Source organism: Tachysurus vachellii, chromosome 15 (assembly GCF_030014155.1).
Source record: "Tachysurus vachellii isolate PV-2020 chromosome 15, HZAU_Pvac_v1, whole genome shotgun sequence".
Taxonomy (NCBI): domain Eukaryota; kingdom Metazoa; phylum Chordata; class Actinopteri; order Siluriformes; family Bagridae; genus Tachysurus; species Tachysurus vachellii.
This window is the reverse complement of record NC_083474.1, coordinates 603064-605563: the sequence shown is the minus strand read 5'-3', so window position 1 is coordinate 605563 and position 2500 is coordinate 603064. Positions and strand designations below refer to the sequence as shown.

General features: G+C 43.5%; 1 protein-coding gene across 5 annotated transcripts in view; it reads left to right on the top strand.

Moving 5' to 3' along the window:
- agfg1a (ArfGAP with FG repeats 1a) overlaps positions 1-2500 on the top strand; it is a 22030-nt gene that overhangs the window by 13713 nt on the left and 5817 nt on the right. For 2 of the 5 annotated variants that reach the window (XM_060887723.1, XM_060887725.1), the window contains exons 4-7: positions 1016-1178; positions 1577-1727; positions 1988-2116; positions 2454-2500. The exon at positions 2454-2500 is cut by the window's right edge and continues 25 nt beyond it. In XM_060887723.1, the coding sequence (XP_060743706.1) occupies positions 1016-1178; positions 1577-1727; positions 1988-2116; positions 2454-2500 (490 nt within the window). The remainder of the gene's footprint in view (positions 1-1015; positions 1179-1576; positions 1728-1987; positions 2117-2453) is intronic. The other 3 variants (XM_060887724.1, XM_060887727.1, XM_060887726.1) reach the window with 3 other exon arrangements.

Sequence of the window (2500 nt, the reverse complement as noted above, 5' to 3'; positions counted from 1 at the left end):
ACAGTGTACATGACCTTAATGTACAGTGTACATGACCTTATGTACAGTGTACATGACCTTATGTACAGTGTACATGACCTTAATGTACAGTGTACATGACCTTAATGTACAGTGTACATGACCTTAATGTACAGTGTACATGACCTTAATGTACAGTGTACATGACCTTTTGTACAGTGTACATGACCTTAATGTACAGTGTGCATGACCTTATGTACAGTGTGCATGACCTTATGTACAGTGTGCATGACCTTATGTACAGTGTACATGACCTTATGTACAGTGTACATGACCTTATGTACAGTGTACATGACCTTATGTACAGTGTGCATGACCTTATGTACAGTGTGCATGACCTTATGTACAGTGTACATGACCTTATGCACAGTGTACATGACCTTAATGTACAGTGTACATGACCTTATGTACAGTGTGGAGTTATAGTGACTATATAACAATGCTGTGACACAGAAATGTACATTAGTGCACTCCAAGGAGAGATACAGTGGTGCAGAAAGTTTTATAATTTTATTATAATGAAAACAAAATGGATGGTGAACCTTCGCTCCAGTCTTTCTTCTCCCTCTCTGTATTTCTTCTCTCTGTATTCAGTCTCCTCATCCCTACACCAGCACCATATCAGGATGCTGCCCCCACCGTGCTTTACTGTAGGGATGTGACGGTGTTACATGTTGAGGAGCCCAAACAGTTTAGTCCTTGTCTCAGTGCACTGAGTTTTCCTGCAATGTTTCTTTGTTCCTATGATCGAAGCAGTAGGTAAATAACGTCTATTGTCCTGTTGTTGTGTCTCTTCCTGCAACCATATCTTCAGCTGTCAACACCCAAGGTTCCAAATTGTCCTAATAAGAATCACGGCTCTGTTTACACCTTGTGTTTTTTTTTTTTTATCCTCCTCCTCCTTGTTATTTCATGTAGCTGTGATGACTCTTGAGGTCCATATAAACGACTCTGTGACACCTGAGTATCTTTTACATTATTCCATCTTTGCTCTCAGGTACATTCCTCCAGACCAAGCCAAGGTGGTAGCTTCGGTCCATGCGTCCATGTCGGGTTCGTCAGCCAGCAGCACAAACAGCACTCCAGAAGTGCGGCCGCTGAAAACCCTGCTGGGAGATCAAGCACCCGCTCTGCACCTGAGCAGAAACACACCCAGCCAGGTAAGACCACACCACACCACACCACACCACACCACACCTGTACATTGCTGTGTGTTGCTTTTACTCCATCCTTTAATATTTAACAGATGTGAGAAGGATTTATTTGTATTGGGTTTTATCTTTACCTTCACAGTGAACATAACCTTAGGTTTTATTTATATCTTTAGTTCTTTATGCATGAACAGATAAACTCAGTATGACGGCTCCCTGCCTGTAATATCCACACTATAGAGTATTAGAGAGATTACAGTCTCACTTCCTCAGTAAAGTCTTCTCTCTAAATGTCTTTGTTTGTCTCTCCCTGTTCACTGTGAACTCCCGGCTCTGTCCGAGTAGGTTTTTTTTTTTGTTTGTTTGTTTGTTTTTTTGTTTACACCTGCGTGTTTTGTCCCTCTCAGTCTCCTGTAGCGTCACGTGTTCAGTTGACCAATCAGGACAGGAAATTCGATCTGCTCAGTGATCTGGGCGGGGACATCTTCGCTGCTCCGGCATCGCAGTCCTCGGGCAACTCCAGCTTTGCCAACTTTGCCAATTTCAATAGCCACCCAGGTAAAACCGCCTTCTTTGAGTGCCCACCGGTGCCAAGTGATGCCACAGCGTTTATTTTATTATTTGTCTCACTTTATTGGGGTCTACATGAAAGCATGACTTTCAATACATCGGTTCATCTTTCATTACTTCCTGTAACGACTGGCACAGTTTATTCCACCGTGTTCTTACATCTCGCATTTCTCATCCCGTGTGTGTGTGTGTGTGTGTGTGTGTGTGTGTGTGTGTGTGTGTGTGTGTGTGTGTGTTGTGGCCTCCAGCAGCACAGAATGCTAATTATAATACAGAATTTGCAAATTTTGATGCGTTCGGGAGTTCTGCTGCTGCCACTGCGCCAAGTGTTGCATTTCCCTCTGCCCCACAAGCACCATTTCAGCCTGCACAAACAGGTACACACACACACACACACTACACACACACACACTGTATGTTCATGTTCGTTCATTTGCACTTGTTATTCACCCACATCTCATATGTCCTTACACTACACATCTGACATGCTGTAGAATCTGTTAAGGCCTCACATCACTTGTGTGGGTGGAGCCAGGTGCCAGTTCACTGCCTCTGATTTGGTGAATTGTTTCTTGTTGATTTGGCTTGTTTTCTCTCTCATTACTTTGTTGCTTCCCCGTGGGTTGTTTTTGTCTTTGGATTACTGAGTTTTATTTTTTCCCTCTTTTCCCACATCCCTTTGCCTTCTCATTTCACTGCATATGTGTGTGTCAGCGTTCTCAGATGTGCCGGTCAGCTGCAGTGTGGGAGAATTCCCCTCC